Genomic DNA, 17714 nt, shown 5'->3' with positions numbered 1-17714 from the left:
AATAATAATAATAATAATAATATAGTTGAATTTGACACGTGTGGTCAACGGAAGCAACATCCAGTGTGGATTCTTCCAAGTAAGCGCCAGTGAAATGAATGGGAGTCGCGCAAGAGCACGGTGCCTGCTGGGCTCCCTCGACTCTGCCAGTCTCAATGGCAACCCCCCCCCCCCCAATACTTATGGGCCCAACTGGCTTTGCACCGTTCCTCCTCCTCCCATCCTGCCCTAGAGGTGATCTGATGTACCAATTACAGGTAGGTAGCCGTGTTGGTCTGCCATAGTTGAAACAAAAGAGCACCTTAGAGACCAACTAAGTTTGTTATTGGTATGAGCTTTTGTGTGCATGGTACCTGAAGAAGTGTGCATGCACAGGAAAGCTCATACCAATAACAAACTTAGTTGGTCTCTAAGGTGCTACCGGAAGGATTTTTTTTTTTTTTAATGATGTGCTGATCTGGAGCATCGGTTAACTTTGATTGTGTGTTTGTGGAAATGGTTGTATGAAGGATTTAGTAAAATGTTTTATTGCACTGCCCAACCATAATGCCCGTCCTAGAAAGAAAATGCAATCTTGACTGTACTAATATATATATATATATATATATATATATATATATATATATATATATATATACATACATACACACACACACACACACACACACATATATATATATATATATATATATATATATATATATACACACACACACAGTGGTGCCCCGCTAGACGAAAATAATTCGTTCTACAAGTGTCTTCGTAGAGCAATTTTTTTGTCTAGCGAAGCGGCAATGCAGCGCGGAGGTTTTCGCGCCGAAATTTTTTCCCCCCGTCTGTCGAGGCAGCCCCATTGACTTTTTCGTCTTGCGGGGCAGCCTTCCGCTAGCGAATGCCGTTTGTCTAGCAAGTTTTTCGTCTAGCATGGCATTCGTCTAGCAGGGCACCACTGCATATAGAAAGATTGAGCAATCCCAACAAAAGAACAGACTGCCTAAGCTTATAGAATTTGCAGAACTTGCCAATTTGACAGCCAAAATAAGGAATCGGGGTGACAAACCGATAAGGTCTGAGAGGGAAAGCTTTGGGGAGGATTTAAAATGATATGATACCAAAATCAATTTTCAAGTTGGGGTAACTTTATGAGCAACAGTGAACTATAACAAAGAGGGAAAAGGGGGGGGGGATGGATGGATAAAGTATCTGATACGTAGCAAAACAAGGTATATCTAGACTGCCTCGGAATGCTGGGTTGGAAAGTCTGCAAATACCACATGATGGAAAAATAGGATGTATAAATTGGATATTGGAAAATGCATGAAAAAAAAACAAATTTAAAAAAGGAAAGAAATTGCAATCTGGTGTCACAATGTAGTGGGGGGGGGAGAGCAAAGTGCGGAACAGACTCATTGACTTGTTATCCATCGAACATGAACATATATCCTATCAAGTTGCCTTGCTTGCAATTGCAGCGAAGAAAATCAGAGCAAGAATCTTGAAGCAAATGTCAGCGGTTTGCAAAAGTAACTCGCGTAACTGGAGCACGCTCAATGTTAAGAGTAACCCCGTGACGTTTCAAAGCTTCTTTTAATTTTAAACTCCGAGTTTATTTACCTGTCCTACATCTGTGCTAATAGGCATTTCACTGCATTTGCAATGGACTCTGGCTACAAGCAATAACTATTTATTGGATTCTTGCCCCCCCCCTCCTTTTGTAGTATGTCCACCTGGATGGTTTGGGCAAGATTGCCAAATGCGCTGCAACTGTGGGAACGAAGGATACTGCCACCCTGAGACGGGGAGGTGCAGCTGCCTGCCCGGATGGACGGGCCACAATTGCCGAAGAGGTAGAGGTATACTCTGAGTAGGACTTAATTGCAACCCGGTGTCGTATTCATGATAATAATGAGGTTTCCCCTCCCTCCTCTTCAGCCTGCGATGCTGGCCGCTGGGGTCCCGATTGCACCAACACTTGCAACTGCAGCAACAGTGATGGGAGCTGCAACGCTATGACGGGGCAGTGTCTCTGTGAAGCCGGCTACACCGGGACCCGTTGCGATCAGAGTGAGTGCCGCCTTCCGGTGTTTTCGAGCCTCTTGCTCACTCTTTGTGCATGTGCGAAGGTGTCGTTAATGTCCAGCCAGCAGAGTGATTATGTGTGTGTGTGAGACACACACACACACACACACAGAGAGAGAGAGAGAGAGAGAGAGAGAGAGAGAGAGAGAGAAACTGACTGGGAGGTGATTGACTCTTGTGAGGTAAGACCACTTCCGCGCATGCGCAAGAGGTGGCATTGCGGGCATTCACGACCTGATCACGCGCGCAGGGGACGAGAGCTCAGCCCCTGTGTGATTGGAAGGATTCCCGCCGCATCGCCCAAAGGCTGACCAACCCGGCCGGCCAGGGGGCGGTTAGGCATTGGAAAACATCAATAGAGGTGAGAAGGGGAGGTAGTGCCATCACCTGCCCCTCATTCGAAGGGTAGTTGTGACCTTTCTGCCCATTAAACCTATATTACGTCTCACGTGTCATTATTTCCCATGGGGAGGGAGGTACATTGCCATGCAATTCTGGGATGAGGGCACCACAGTGGAGAATGCCCAGTTTCTTGAAGAAATGTGCTCAGCTCCTAAAACCACCTGTCTCACAATCCCAGCCAGGTGACTTAAACACTAGGGGTCTGCAGCTTTGTTTCTAAATTGGATTTAATAAAAAATAAAATCATTTATTGACATTACTAACAATCTTTATTTCCAAATTGAATGGAAAATCCAAAACACTAGTTTCCCCACTCATTCAATGGAATGTTCCATGAAAAAACACCTTTCCTTTTTCATTTATTTTATTTGTTTCTCATATTTTTTTGTATTGGGACAAAGTATTAATATAACCTGGAACAGTCTGTACTGGTCACAGGAAGGTCACAGAGAGGGGAAGGAGAGAAATTAGGTTGTATTTCTGTTGTTTTTTTTAATGCCTATAAGATAGAGACCCTTTGTTCTATTATAGATTTGGCCAGTCTGTCCGTTTGAAGGAGTAGCAGAAAGTCTGAGAAGTTCATGCCAATTGGGGCAGAAAACATGGAAGTAATAAGCAGGAGAAGAGCTAGTAGTTCTGTCATGGAAAGCAACAGGTAGTTTATAGGATGTGTGCCTCCTTTAACTGCATCTAAAGCAGCAGACATTACCTGTCTGAAACCAGGCAGATCTGATGCTTTGAAGTAGTAAGAAGCCTGAACATTTCATGCCACACAAATGGGGAAAACACCAACATTACAGGCAGCAGAAAGACCACCTGAGTCTTCCACTGAAAGCAAAATAAAACCAAAAGAAGTTGGGGAATAAGTAAAACAAATATGCTAGTTTTGAGTGAACATGACTGGAGCAGCTTGTTGTGAGGAGAGCATGGATTTCAGGCAAGGCAAGGGCTGGTTCAAGGAGGCACTCGGACTGTGCTTTGGGAGAGCAGACCTCTGATGTTGCCTCAGCAGCTGTCAAACTGAGACTGAGCCTTATATAGCAGCAGCACCCAACTAACCCCACCCTGCCATTTTTTTAGTTAAAGGGTGCCAGCCCATTCCATCAGTCTCCCTGGGGCCAGTGCAATGGAGTCGTCCAAGGGTAGCAGCACTGCTGCCAGAGACTTGGCCAGTGAAAGTGGTTCTGGGGCTGGCCCTGCATGCCCTCCTGCTTTGGAGTCCTCATCTCCCAAAGCAGGGGAATCAAACATCCAAGATCGTGGCCCCACCAAACTCCTTTCCCCTCCTGAACATCTGGGTGGGAGGCAGTGCTTTCCTGAAAGATGGTGGTCCTTTTAGCAGCATCTGGTTTTACACACCAGCTCTGCATCCTCTTAAAAAAAAAACCCTCTCTCTCCCTCTCCCCGCCCCCACCCTCCCCATTGTTTTGATGTATTTTGTTTTTCCCAAGAGTGCCCCGAAGGCTGGTTTGGTCCAAGCTGCCGCCACAGGTGCCAGTGTGACAACGGCGCTGGCTGCGACCACGTCAGCGGGGCCTGCACCTGCACCCCGGGATGGAGAGGAACCTTCTGTGAACGCTGTAAGTAACCCAAACCCAGTACTTTAGTTACTCATACTACTACTAATATCCTCCCCACCCCTTATTCACAGAGGAACCTTTCGATCTGCTCACCTTGCCAGTCGCTCTTCAAATGAGGGCTGTGCCAATAGTTCTCCCAGAAATGTTTTCAGGAGGAAGGTATCGTCCCTGGAGGGGATGTCCATTTAAACTCCAGCTCACTCATTTCTCTGCCTCTCCATTTGCCAAACGACAGCAGACTCTTCATGGTCGCCTAGTCTAGGAGGGGATACATTCGCTGAAAATATTAGCTTTTTTCCCTTTTCTTTTTAAAGAAAGGAACCTACCTGTTTGTTAAACCTGGCACCAGAGGCCCTTCTCTAAATATCCCTGCCACTCTGTTGGTTTTCTTTATTACTGTTGTTGTTGTTGCTGCTGCTGCTGTTGTTTATAAGTCACCACATGACTGGGTTGCCCAGAGAGCCATATTTTGTTGTTGTTCAGTTGTTCAGTCGTTTCCGACTCTTCGTGACCCCATGGACCAGAGCACGCCAGGCACCCCTATCCTTCACTGCCTCCCGCAGTTTGGCCAAACTCATGTTAGTAGCTTCGAGAACACTGTCCAACCATCTCATCCTCTGCCGTCCCCTTGTGCCCTCCATCTTTCCCAACATCAGGGTCTTTTCCAGGGAGTCTTCTCTTCTCATGAGGTGGCCAAAGTACTGGAGCCTCAACTTCAGGATCTGTCCTTCTAGTGAGCACTCAGGGCTAATTTCCTTGACAATGGATAGGTTTGATCTTCTTGCAGTCCATGGGACTCTCAAGAGTCTCCTCCAGCACCATAATTCAAAAGCATCAATATTTTAGACATTTTCAAAAAAGATTGCCCATGATTTTAACTGCTTTTATAACTACTGCTTTTTTGTATCTTTACTGTTGTTGCAATAGTAGCTTTTGTTTCTGAGGTTTTTGATCTGTTTTATGATTCTCTTTTGTAAACTGTCTTGAAAATCTAGATTAACTGAATTAAAAAAGAAAGGTGGCTTTGCTTTACCGCCATCTCATACGAATTGGTGCCCAGACTTATCGCACGGGTTTTTCTTTCCCCAGCATGCCCTGATGGCTTTTACGGGACGGAGTGTCACAAGGCCTGCCGGTGCCTGAACGGAGCCCGCTGTGATCACGTGACCGGACGCTGCACCTGTCCCGCTGGCTGGATCGGTCCCACCTGCAATCAAAGTACGTGCCCTGTGCTGGGTGCCAGCCTCTCAGCCTCGCCAGCTGACCGTGGGCGTGCATGAAAGTGGCGACCCTCATTGTCTGTTTCCCTCCCGCTACAGCTTGCCAGGCTCATCGCTATGGGGAGAACTGCAGCCAGGAATGCAGCTGCTCCAATGGGGCCACCTGTGACCACATGAGCGGTCGGTGCCACTGCGCACCTGGATGGACGGGAGAGACCTGCCAGCAAGGTATTGTTCGCTAATAATTAGTAAGGAGGCTTTCTATAGATACTAGCCATGATAGCTGTGTTCGGCTTCCTCTGTTGGAGGCAGTGTTCTCAAATCACAAGTCAGGTGAGTGCTGCTGTCCTCCAGTTTCTGGTTGGCCGCAGAGCTTGACTTCTCCTTTTCTTTACTTTTCTGCTCTTCTTAGCATGCAGGATGTTTTTCTCTATTTCCCTTCTCTCCTGCTAGTGGGTAGGTTCTCAGCGATGACCAGCAAAAAATCCATCTGTGGTGGAGCTTTAGGGAACACACACACACAAGTGCATAGACACGTTCCTAAACTACCTAACGAAGACTTTGCCCAGTTTAGGAATTCTTGGCACTACAGTTTGTAAGAAAGTAGATTGGGAATGTGTGCGTGTGAGAGAGAGATCCTGGAGTATACAGAAGAAAATACTAAAAAAAAAGGGGCCTTTTCCACCTGGTCTGGGAGGCCTTTTCCACCTGGTCTGGGAGGGTGGAGCCCTGACTGACTCCTGCCACAGAAGCTGAGGCTGCTCAACAGACTGAGAGCCAGTGTGGTGTAGTGGTTAAGAACAGTGGACTCGTAATCTGGTGAACTGGGTTCGCGTCTCCGCTCCTCCACATGCAGCTGTTGGGTGACCTTCCCTTGGGCTAGTCACACTTCTCTGAAGTCTCTCAGCCTCACTTATCTCACAGAGTGTTTGTTGTGGGGGAGAAAGGGAAATGGGATGTTAGCCGCTTTGAGACTCCTTCGGGTAGTGATAAAGCGGGATATCAAATCCAAACTCCTCCTCCTCCTCCTCTTCTTCTTCTTCAGCTGGGTTGCTATCTGAAGGGTTTTGTCGTGTGTCCCCATGTGTTAGTTACTGGGTTTTTTTGGTATGGTTGTTTTTATGCCTTGACAATACATAAACTGTTCAGTTTGGTTGTGTTTTTCGAAATGCTTTTTAAAATTGCTTATTACTACATTTGTTATGCTGTAGTTATGTATTTCCGTGAGTTATGGCGTTTCCGTGAGCTGCTCTGGTTAGCCAGAAGCAGCTTAGTCATGCTGGCCACATGACCCGGAAAAACTGTCTGCGGACAAATGTCGGCTCCCTCGGCCTGAAAGTGAGATGAGCGCGCAACCCCAGAGTCGTCTGCGACTGGACCCAACAGTCAGGGGTACCTTTGCCTAGTTATGTGCTGCTTTCATGTTGCAAGCCGCCTAGAGCAAGGTTTGAACTGTGGAAAGGCAGCATAGAAATATAATTCTGTATGTGCTGGGGCGAAGAGGCAGGACCTGGAAATGATGTGGGCATTTCCCACCTCGCAATCCATGGGGGAAAGAGAGACCTGCCATGCTCACAGAAAAATGTTATTCGCACCTCTCCCCTGTTCAGAATGAAAGGGTGAGTGGCTGTGCGTGTCCAATCCTGGCATCTAATGAAACGCGTCCATGCTTAAGGGGGGGGGTGTTCAATGTTGGAGAGGCTGAAGGAGTGCAAGCAGGAACTGAGCATGGAGAGCAAGCAGCTTGTTGTGCGTTGAGGATTTCCAAAAGGGGCCTTTACCTTTTGTGGTAAAAACATGTGGCTTAAACATAGAATCATAGAGTTGGAAGAGACCACAAGGGCCACCCAGTCCAACCCCCTGCCAAGCAAGAAACACCATCAAAGCATTCCTGACAGATGGCTGTCAAGCCTCCGCTTAAAGGCCTCCAAAGAAGGAGACTCCATCACACTCCTTGGCAGCAAATTCTACTGTCGAACAGCTCTCACTGTCAGGAAGTTCTTCCTAATGATTAGGTGGAATCTTCTTTCTTGTAGTTTGAATCCTATTGAGATTCTGTGTCCCTTTTTGTTCCCACTGGAAGTTGATTTCAGCTGCGTTCTGATCTGGTTGCTGTTCTTTTTTTTCCTCCCGTGCCCTCAGTGTGTGCCGATGGCTCCTTTGGAGCAAGCTGCCAGCAGCAGTGTCTTTGTCAAAATGGCGGGACGTGTGATCCAGTCACTGGGAGCTGCGTGTGTCCCAAAGGCTGGACAGGACTGGCCTGCGAACAGGGTAATCTGTTTCTTTTTTGCAATAATAATAATAATAATAATAATAATAATAATAATAATAATAATAATAATAATAATAATAAATTTCTCTCTCGTTATCCATAAATACAGTCATACCTTTGAAGTCAAACGGAATCAGTTCCGGAAGTCCGTTTGACTTCCAAAACATCCAGAAACCAAAGCGCGGCTTCTGATTGGCTGCAGGAAGCTCCTGCAGCCAATCGGAAGCAACGGAAGCCCCGTTAGACGTCCGGCTTCCAAAAATAGTTCGCAAACCGGAACAGTCACTTCCGGGTCTGCGGCGTTCGGGAGCCAAAACGTTCGAGAACCAAGCTGTTCAAAAACCAAGGTACGACTGTAAGTAACAAAACTACTTAAAACAATTATACATAAAACCACACAATAAAAAGCACTATGGGAATGCTTACTATGTTGTGTAGATATGAGGAACGTGTTAAAATGTTAAAAGTAATAAAATAAAGGAGCAGGAATGGAATGTTGTGGCTAAAGGGGATTTCTTATTTACCGGTCGGACTTTTCCATACGTAAAATAGCAGGAGGGATAATAAGTTGCATTTGTGGAATATTGACATATAACCAATTTTTTTTGTGGGCTGGCAAAGCAAAAAGAGTAACCCTGCTTGACATTTTGGGAGTATGTTGTAGCTGAATAAAATTCTATGCAGGGATTGAAATATGTACAGTCAAGGGGAAATGAAGAAGTGATAAAGTGATAAAACGCTAAAATATTTCAAGTATTGAAACAGAATTATGAGATGTACGTTACACTGAGCACTGGGTAAGGGAGGGAAGAAAAACACCATGGAAGCAGGGTGGGAAGTCAGCTTTTAGATTTGTATTAAATTGGAGTTAATTTGATGTTGATCTGTAAAAATTTTTTGAAAAGCAATACAAATCAATGGGCCAAAAAAAGTAATAAAATAAAAATAGAATAAGTTAAAAACTTATCAGAGGAGCAGCTCGAAGGAGCTGTTCACCGGCCATCCTTTTGCTCCTCCCATATGAAGAGGTTAAAATTGGAACCAGCCTGAAGGAAAAGGAAAAATAACAATTGGGCATCTATAATATGAAACAGAAGGTGCCTTCTGAACTTTTGCTGGCAGAGTATGCCACAAGGCCTTGCTCGTGATACTAAAGGCTCAATTTCTTCTTGCTGTTGTCAAACGAGATTCCCAAATTCGGGGAACGCTCCTTTTTTTATTATTGTTTGGAAACCCAACTATCGATCTGGTTGGCTGGACATTTTCAATCAATATATCCCCTCCACAGACACCTCTGGGATGATGATGGCATTAAAATCTCCTGTTCTTCTTCAATAAGAGGGAAAAAAGGGAGATCAGATCGTGTCAAAGATATCTTATTTTGGAGATGCTCTTGATTAGTTGCCGATGGTCTGCGCAATGCTCCAGATCTTATTAACCCAAGCCTCTGTTGGTATATTACAGGTTTCCTTCCCTTGTTGGGCAATAATTAGTCTAGCTGCTGTGAACAGGAAGGAAATTAGTTCTTTAAATTCTTTGAGGGTAGAATTCAGGGCAGGGGTCAGCAAACTTTTTCAGCAGGGGGCCGGTCCACTGTCCCTCAGACCTTGTGGGGGGGGCGGACTATTTTTTTTTTGGGGGGAATGAACAAATTTCTATGCCCCACAAATAACCCAGAGATGCATTTTAAATAAAAGGACACATTCTATTCATGTAAAAACACACTGATTCCCGGACTGTCCACGGGCTGGATTTAGAAGGCGATTGGGCCGCATCCGGCCCCAGGGCCTTAGTTTGGGGACCCCTGGTTTAGGGGAAAGCTCCTGAAGGAGATCCCAGTAGTTGGGGATAAGGTACCATGGACTTAAGTTGTTCAGAGCTTTGCAAATTAATACAGGAACCTTGAATTTGGCTTGGTAGTAGATGGGCAGCCAGAACAGATGCTTTAAGGATGGTGCCACCTGTTGTTAGCCACACACACCCCTATAATGCGACGCTCCCATCCATCAGCACTCCATCTGCGGAACTCTCTGGTGCAATAATTTAAGCCGGGGATGGGGAACTTTTTCCAGCATGGGGGCTGCATTCCCTCACTGGATGGATTTGTGGGTGAACAGAATCAGAAGTGATGCGATGCAAACTCTTCAGCCACCCCTAGTCTCACCAGAGAATGTAGCTACAGTAAGCCTCCTTGCATGTAGAAAATAGATCTCTAAGGGAGGTTGAGCTACATAACCTTGATATGCTGCTTTTCTGCTGACATGGATATTTATCATGTGTTTTGCATTGGAGGGGGGAGGCATTCAACTCACGTTCCCACCCTGCACACCTGTTTTGATGGGTACGGTCTGTGGAAGGCTCATCTGAAAAGGTCTCTTTCCCTTAGAGTGCACCCAAGGAAAATATGGGGTCAATTGCCAGGAGAGCTGTGATTGCCTGAATGAGGGCTTTTGTGACCGGCAGGCCGGGCGCTGCCTTTGCCGCAGCGGCTGGACAGGAGAGAAGTGCCAAAGCCGTAAGTAGAATATTTTGTGTTTTCTTTTATTAAAACTTACGAACATCTTTATAACAGGCATCTCCTTCATGAGGCATGGTGCAAAGCAATGACACAAAAAACCTAACAATATGTAAAAAACCGAGTTTAAAATCCACATTGCACCCTCTGAAATGAGCAGTAAAGCAACCTTTGATAAATAAGTGGACTTAAATAATATTTTTATTTCTTTGAGGCCTTTTAATATAATTTGATTATCGCAGTCATACCTTGGTTGATGAACGCCTTGCGACTTTGAACATTTAGGCTCCCGAACGCCGCAAACCAAGAAGTGAGTGTTCCAGTTTGCAAACATTCTTTGGAACCCAAACATCTGACACGGCTTCCGATTGGCTGCAGGAGCTTCCTGCAGCCAATCAGAAGTCGTGCCTTGGTTTCCAAATGTTTTGGAAGTCGAATGGACTTCCGGAACGGATTCTGTTCAACTTCCGAGGTATGACTGTACTTGTTATTATTTTAGCCTCTGCAGAATCATGGCAAAATAACCATTTTTATTTTATTTTTTCCCTGGGACTGGTGGATTTTAGTGGATATGCCGATTAAATTGTTTCATGGAATTGCAGAACTGTAGAGATGGAAGTTGCACGTGAGGGTCATTTAGCCCAACCCTGTGCAATGCTATAGGAATCACAGCTAAAGAATCTATGACAGATGGCCATCCGACCTCTGATTAAAAACATTTCAAGGAAGGAGAGGCCACCACCTTCTGAGGGTGCCCATTCCACTATTGAACAGCTCTTAGCATCTAAAAGTTCTTCCTAATGTTTACTTGCAATCTCGTTTCTTGTACTTTGAATCCGTTGGTTCAGGTCCTCCCCATACTGGAGCAGCAGCAGAAAACAAGCTTGTTCTGTCTTGGCTGTCCTATCCTCTTTCAGTCTCCTCTTCTCCTGGCTAAACATCCCCATCTCCTTCTTCCATTCCTCACAAGGCTTGGTTCCCAGACCCTTGTGTCGTCCTGCTTGCCCTCCTCTGCCCACATTCATGCATTACAGGGCTGCCTCCATAACTATTTTGGCAAAGAGATTTAACAGCAAACAAGCAATTTTAAAAGCAGGTATAAAGCTATTTATTACACTGATCAAAACAAGCAAATTTCAAATGTAGACTGTGATTTATTTATTTATCTATTTTTAAAATCCATGTAAAATGCTTGAAAGGCTTTTCCCTGAACCGAGACTGGGGTTCCTCTTCACATCCACTTGGAATTTCCCAGTGCAAATTGCAACTGGCATTGCCCGAATCTGGTTTCAATTACGCGCCCGCCTCCCCCGGCCGCTGTGAAAGCACCGGGAACGAGGCTGCGGAAGGTGCCGTTCCAAACGGCCGGCTCGGCGCCGTTCCCTAGCCAGCCTATCTTGCATTTTTACCCTTTCTGTGTTTGCCTTGGACCGTGGCCATTTGCGCCTTCTGTCTGAGGCGAGAGCCAGCTCAGGAGGCTTGAGTGGAGTTGGCGTGCCCTCGGGGCAACCTCACGTGTGTGTTGTAAGGCGAGCCGCCCACCTCGGGTTACCGGCTGCCCTGCTCGGGAACTGGCAAGCACTGGGAGCGCAGCCAAGCTCCTGAGCCGGTGCCCCAGTGTTGATATTGCTGCATTTCAGTTCCGTGATGGAGGCATTAGGACGGCTTCCAAGACAACTCTGTGCCCAGGGCAAGGAAACTGTTCTTTCGCCTGGCAAATATTTGCTGCTTGAAATGGCGAATGCCAGAATCTATTTTGATTCTCCCACCCCCTCCGTCCTCTTGTCTGCCAGTCTTCCTTTCCTTCATATAATTTCCAAAACATGACACCAAGGGGTGGGGCAATTCAGGTCTGAGGTCCAACTGTGGCCCTCTGGATCTCTCTGCCTGGCCCTTGAAACTCTCCCCAGGCTACACTCCTCACTGGCCCTGCTTTGCATGTTCTCTTGAGTGTTTTTGCATGGCTGGAATAGGTCCTTGAACCCTTTTAATGCTTCTTGCTTGTCTGGATGGGGAGAAAGAGATGGGGCTGTCTGTGAATGCGTGTAGAAACCTGCCTGCTGTATAAAAGTAAAAATTTCATCCATTGCTCTGCCCCCTTTTGCAATTGGTCCCACCCATGGCTGGCATGTGGTCCCTCACAGGTTGCCCAGAAAGGAGCATGGCTGAAAAAAAGTTTTGCCATCATGTATTATGGGCCCCCATCATTCAGTTCAATTTGTCATTTGTTCCAAAGGGTGGGACAACATGCTTCCTCTTTGGGAGCTTAAGCGGGAAAGGGGGTTATAAAATCTTAGAATTGTTGAGTTGGGAGGGGACCCCAAGGGCCATCTAGTCCAACCCCCTGAATTGGAGACTATCACTTACTTATGGCCAGCAAGCCCATGCGGCTGACATGAGATACTTCTCTTTCCCCTAATTGGGAGCTTTGGAGCAGAATGTTCTCTGCAAAAGAATTCTGCTGGGAATTTTGGCAACCAGAGGGGGGCGCTGACTTGGGCAGAAAGTGAAGAAGCTGCAGAAATCAGAAATAAAAACACTCTCCCCCCCTTCTTATCCGGGTGTGAAAAGCTCTCCCCAAACAGTGCCAAGTAAGATTGGAAGTGTTATTTCTGGCTTGAGCCAGCAGAGCTCGGATGCCAGGACAATCTCACCATGATCCAGGGTATTTAGCAAGATCGGCTTCAGTAGTTGGAATTTGCTGTTTTATCTGTCATCGGAAGTTTAACACGGAACTTTAAAGAAGAGGGTTCTTTTTTAAAACACACACACACACATAAACACACACACACACACACAGTTCTTGAGGGGCGCAGGCAGGGAGAAATTGGAAACTGAAATTTGAAGTTAGGAGTTGCACAAACACAGCAGCCGCCGCGACGAAAAGTTGCAGCATAGCAAGTGTGGCTCCTGTTTCGGCATCCTTGCCAGGCAACGTTGCTCTTCGAGGATGCTGTAAGCCAGGGGTGGTGCCCTACAGATAGTGTTGGCTCCCGTCAGTCCCAACCAGCATGCCCAATGGTCAAGGAAGATGGAAGTGGGGAGTCCGTCAGCACCTGGAGGGCACCATATTGGCTACCCCTGTTGTGAGAGATGGGAACCCATAGCTCTCCCTTCACCTTGGACCATTGACTATGCTGGCTTGGGCTGGTGGTAGTTGAACTTCCAGCAAATGTCTGGAGCGCCCCAGGTTTCCCGCTCCTGATCTGACCTGTAAAGCCGCATTGTGGTACGCACCCAGTTAGTACCCAAGTTTAATGAGCTGATAGATAACCTTTGGAATGGCTCTGATAAGCATTCATTTGCTGTCAATCACACCTCTGGACTCATCAGCTGCATTTCGTACTTGCCAGATTCCATCCTGGCTCTGCCCTTCACCCTTGGGGTCCCTTCGAAACTCTACAATTCGATGATTCTACGTTACAAATTTGGGGTGGGGGGGAAGGGATGGTTTAACAGCTTCTTGAAAGTGGGGGGGCTGATTGCTGCCCGGTTAATCTGAGTATGTTTGTTTTGATCAGATTCTAGATCAGAATGCATTCATGATTGAAGCACTCCAGCCGTTTCTTCTCTTTTTGCAGCTTGCCCCGAGGGCACCTACGGGGAACAGTGCAAGCAGCGGTGCGACTGCGAGCATGGGGTCTCCTGCCACCATATCACAGGGGCCTGCGATTGCCCGCCAGGGTGGAGAGGACACCACTGTGATAAAGGTGAGGGAGCTGCCAGCTATTCCGGTGACCAGGTAGGTGAGCCAATATGCAGGCGGCCAAGCAGGTAAACAAGGAGGTTGTGCTCCGTTGCTGCCTGGTGAGTGACCATTTGCTCAAACTTAAGAAATGGGCTGGAGTCAGTGATTTTATAGGGCCAGCCGGAACTCTTGCTTTCCCTTGTATCTGCGGCCCTCCACTGCCTCCACTGGCTGGAGGTGGTATTGCAGGGTAGGTGCAATAACAGCTCCAGCACTGGTGTGCTGCAGAGAGTAGGCTAGCGGATGCCTCCTTTGGCAAACTGCTCTGGGGGCACAGTGCATGAGGCCTCTTGAGCCCCTGCTGTGGCAAGGAACCTCCGGCCCACAGACCTAATGCTGCCCTCCAGCCCCCCTCCTTCCGGCCTACGATGCTGTTTTGTTTGGGGCCAAGCCACTCCTGATTGCCTGACATCATATAGGACATTAAGTGTTGGGGCAACTGAGAACGTGGCCGGACTGAAAAGGGGGCTTGCAGGCACCACTGATGGCCAGCACTTACAACAATCCTGCACATAACCTCAGCCACAGCATTTTGCAAGCTCTGGCATCCAGCACTGTGCCTGCACGGGTTCAGTTTCAAGCCATGCACCTGATAATCAGGTAATTGACACATGGCTGCCCCCTCTTGTTTCCCCACCTACCTGCCATCAATCTACTCCCCGTTTCTTCCTCCTCCTGTTCCAGTACAATTGACTAACCTGCTGTTGTGGTCTTTCTGAATCCTGGTTAGGATGCGAGGAATGAATGTCACCATCATAAATGTTACATTGGGGGGTGGGGGTGGAATACTATGGTGTGGGAGAACAGCCAGGTTTAAGCAGGTATGGGTTTTCCTATGAAAGACGTTGGCTTGCTAACAGCTTTTCGTTTAGGAGACCACCCAGTTGGGGAAACAAGCATGTTCTGGAAAACAAGCTGATTTCACAGAAAACTGAAACCCTTTCCCCTCAGAGGCTCCAACAATACCCCCATCCCAAACCCTCTACTGCTCTGCTTAGTTTCCTTCTTGGATGGCATGAAAAAGGCTGGCTCAGTTTCCACCACCCCTGGCATGGAGCCTACTGCTTTGGGTCCCACCAGCTGTTGGGAACCACAAATGGGGAGAGCCGCTGTTGCACTCAAGGCCCTGCTTGTGGGCTTCCCGCAGGGGTGTCTGTTTGGCCACCCATGAGGGAAGGATACCAGACTAGATGGGCCTGCGGCTTGATCTGGCAGCCTGGCGCTGCTTCTGCTTCTGTGTTCAGAGCAGAATGCCAAGCGATGGCCACCAACTTCGATAGCTTTCAAAGAAGGCTGGAGAAGTTTGAGGAGGAAAGGGCTGCTAGCCACAGCAGCTCTGCTCCACTGTCGCTGCCCAGCTTCCAAACACCAGTCTCTGGTGTCACAAGTAGATAGGGTGCTGTTGCTGTCAGGTCCTGCTTTTGAGCTTCCCAGAGGCATCTTGGTTGGACGCTCGGAGAACAAGGTGCTGGTCCAGAGTGGTCTTTCATCTAATCCAGCCACTGGACTGTTACATTTTTATTCTTTGTATTCTCTTTGGAGGCTTAGATGATTTCAGGGAGGGTGAGGCTATCCATGGCTGCTGGCCACGATGACGGTGTCCTGTTGCCATTGTTGGTTGGAGGTGGTATAGCTCTGGGTACCACAAAGGAGGAGAGTCGCTGTTGCCCACAGGTCCATCTTGTGGGCTTTCCCATACTAAGCATCTGGTTGGCCACTGTGAGAACTGGACCCGATGGGCCCTTTGTCCTGATCCAGCAGGGCTTTGTCTTACGTTCTTATCTGTCCCCATCACAGCCTGCCTGCCTGGGTCATTTGGAAAAGGCTGCACTGCCAGCTGCGACTGCCCTCCAGGAACGCCTTGCAACCACATCACGGGCGAGTGCAGCTGCCCCCCAGGAGTTACGGGCCATGGATGCGAGCAATGTATGTTTCCCAAGTTCCCCGGCGGGGCTTGTAGCTTGGGCCAGAGTTGGAGGTGTCCATTCAGCTTTGGATAATATATCCATAAATGGAGTAAATAAAACAGGTGCTCTGCCAAATCCCAGATCGCATCCTGGCAGGTGCCTCATGCTCTTGCAATCCAAACACAGAGGAGAGAGAGCCAAGTGGGAAATGGGATCAGCATCCTCTGTCCAAGGAGGATTAGATTAATAAAGCCTCGAGTGGAAGCCAAGGCTTGGCGCAAAGCACTGTGGCTCGCCGCCACGATTCGTGCACTTGTGTGTTTCGAGGCTCTCCTTCCATGCTTCGAAGGGTTTCTGCTCAGGGCTGCCAACTGACCGGGAAAAGAAACCATGCCTGGCCGCTCCTGTGCCAGTTTGAGCTGTTTGATTAGGAGAAACTGCTGGCTGGCTGGCTTTTCACAGGACGACAAGCATTCTCTCTTTCTAAGAGAAGATGCCAACTGATCGAACAGGGTGTGGAGGACCCTGACCTGGCCTGCTCCTCAGCCTTTGATACCAACATGTTCTGCAGAAAAGTGGAGTTGGTCACAGCACAGAGATGAGGCCATCAAATGCCCCGAAAGGCTCAGGGGGAGGAGCAGGTGAAAGGAGTTTGCAGACCTCGCCTGGGCCTAAGCCAAAGTGGAGAAGCTTCTTTCAGTCTGAGGGTCACATTTCCTCCTAGGGGACCTTCGGAAGAGTGGTGGTGGTGGTGGGGGGACACGTGTGGAGGGCAGAGCCAGAGACAACTAAAGCAAATGTTCACGAATCCTTTCTGTGAAAGTTGCAATTTGGTGCCCTCACAGTTAAAAAAAATAGCATACAGCATCTGCTCACTGTTACGGGAGAACAGAAAGCAGGAGTCAGCCACCTCATGGAAAACCTTGCTATGGAATCTCTGCCCCGCCAAATTTGTTGGGTTCCAAAAGAGATCTCGATGCAAACTTCGCCATCCCAGCTCATTACTACCCTTTCTTCCTCCATGCCCCCTGCCCTTCAGCCTGTCTCCCTGGGACCTTCGGAATGAACTGCGCTCGGATTTGCCAGTGTCCCGGAGTGAACCATGACTGCCACCCAGTGACAGGAGACTGTATCTGCGCACCCGGTTACCACGGCAGCAACTGCCGGCAAAGTGAGTTTGCTCTGAATTACTTGCAGCGGGATTTGCTTGCATCGCAGGGAATGGGAGATAACGTCGTTTGGTCTGCGGTTTTAAGTGAGCTGATGGGATTCGCACCATCTGGGTGACTTCATATAGATTAGAATGACAGCGCCTTTCGGATTTTGGACATCTCCACATCCTGCGAGATAGGATGTATCGCGTTTGTATCTCGCCTCTGCCCCAAGGAGCCCAAGGTGGTATATACATGGTTCTCTCTTTCCCCATTTAATCCTCATAACACACCTGTGAGGTGAGCTAGGCTGAGAGAGATTGACTAGCTCAAAGTCACCCAGCGAGCTTTATGGCTGAGCAAGGGATTTGAACTTGGGACTCCCAGGTCCTAGTCTGTTACTCTAACCACTACACCACACTTGCTCTCCAGTACATGTTTACACATACACACAGAGAGAGGAACGTATAGAGGATGCAGAAGGGAGCAGGAGGGGTGCCAAATTTTGGCCCTGCGCAGGGCACCATATTACGAAAGATGATAAAATTTCCACCCCTGCATCTAGCTCAGTATTATCTGCAGGGTTTCAAGCAGGGTTCCCACTCCCTACCTGGAGGATGCTGGAATTGAACCTGGGGAAAATCGGCATGCAAAACAACAGGTGCGTTGCAACGCAGCTGCAACCCCTCCTGGCTGGCATCTCCAGATGCTGTCAGTAGAATCGCCGCACAATGGCAAAAGCAAGTTGCGATGGAGATTTGGTTTAACGTGAGCAAAACGTTCTGCTTTGGCAGTGCAAACCCAAAGGCTTATTTTGAACCTTTTAAACTTTTAATGGCT

The 17714-nt window shown here is 47.8% G+C and overlaps 1 protein-coding gene across 4 annotated transcripts in view; it reads left to right on the top strand.

Annotated features, from left to right (window-relative positions):
• MEGF6 (multiple EGF like domains 6) overlaps window positions 1–17714 on the top strand; it is a 202356-nt gene that overhangs the window by 172766 nt on the left and 11876 nt on the right. For all 4 annotated transcript variants that reach the window (XM_033156424.1, XM_033156426.1, XM_033156423.1 and 1 more), the window contains 10 exons: window positions 1719–1847; window positions 1933–2064; window positions 3933–4061; window positions 5151–5279; window positions 5381–5509; window positions 7424–7552; window positions 9940–10068; window positions 13650–13778; window positions 15614–15742; window positions 16763–16894. In XM_033156424.1, the coding sequence (XP_033012315.1) occupies window positions 1719–1847; window positions 1933–2064; window positions 3933–4061; window positions 5151–5279; window positions 5381–5509; window positions 7424–7552; window positions 9940–10068; window positions 13650–13778; window positions 15614–15742; window positions 16763–16894 (1296 nt within the window). The remainder of the gene's footprint in view (window positions 1–1718; window positions 1848–1932; window positions 2065–3932; window positions 4062–5150; window positions 5280–5380; window positions 5510–7423; window positions 7553–9939; window positions 10069–13649; window positions 13779–15613; window positions 15743–16762; window positions 16895–17714) is intronic.

Source organism: Lacerta agilis, chromosome 8 (assembly GCF_009819535.1).
Source record: "Lacerta agilis isolate rLacAgi1 chromosome 8, rLacAgi1.pri, whole genome shotgun sequence".
Taxonomy (NCBI): domain Eukaryota; kingdom Metazoa; phylum Chordata; class Lepidosauria; order Squamata; family Lacertidae; genus Lacerta; species Lacerta agilis.
This window is presented reverse-complemented; position numbering and strand designations above follow the sequence as displayed.